Source organism: Myotis davidii, unplaced genomic scaffold (genome assembly GCF_000327345.1).
Source record: "Myotis davidii unplaced genomic scaffold, ASM32734v1 scaffold665, whole genome shotgun sequence".
NCBI lineage: Eukaryota > Metazoa > Chordata > Mammalia > Chiroptera > Vespertilionidae > Myotis > Myotis davidii.
The window spans coordinates 480,655-481,281 of NW_006296410.1; the positions used below are offsets into that span (position 1 = coordinate 480,655).

The 627-nt window shown below is 67.3% G+C and overlaps 1 protein-coding gene across 1 annotated transcript in view; it reads left to right on the forward strand.

Annotated features, from left to right (window-relative positions):
• The window catches only part of ATP5I (ATP synthase, H+ transporting, mitochondrial Fo complex subunit E), a 4,929-nt gene that overhangs the window by 883 nt on the left and 3,419 nt on the right, over positions 1-627 (forward strand). Inside the window, exon 2 of the mRNA XM_015568928.1 lies at positions 389-461. Within this exon, the coding sequence (XP_015424414.1) occupies positions 389-461 (73 nt within the window). The remainder of the gene's footprint in view (positions 1-388; positions 462-627) is intronic.

The window sequence follows — 627 nt, forward strand, 5'->3', positions numbered from 1 at the left end:
TCAGGTGCTGGCGAGCACCGGAGCCTGAGAGGCTCACCTTGAACCTGCTCCGTCTGCAGTCCAGCCAGGAGCCGGCCGGGGGTCCAAGGAGCCAGTGGACTGTGCAGGTGGCCAGCAGTAGATGGGTTTGTTCTGGGCACCCCGCTACAGCGACGGCCAAGACCCCGTCTTCCAGCCCCAGACTATTCCTGGGCAGCCACAGGGCACAGATCCCCCCGTCCCCAGCCGCCAATACCTGTGCACACACTCACCTGGTGTGCACACCCTCACACGGGCACCCCCGCCCAGCTGCCTGCCTGTGCACACTCACCATGCCAGGTCCGTGGGTACGATGGTCTGTGCCCTCCCTGTCGGGCCGTCTGTCTTAAGCTCCTGCCCACTCCCCCAGGACAGCTCGCACTCTGCCTGTCACTCCCTACAAGGACAGGCTTGGGGTCCCCCAGGGACCGGACAACTGTCAAGTGAGCTTGACAGTCAGCAGTGACTCGGATGCCCCCATCCTGCCCCGCCCAGCAGGGCCCCCAGCCTCCCAGGCCACTCCTGCCAACCCCTCCCCAGGAGCCCCGCTATCCTGTGCACCTCCTGGCCACCTGCCTGTGGGTGGAGGGCCTGGGGGGGGGGGGGGGC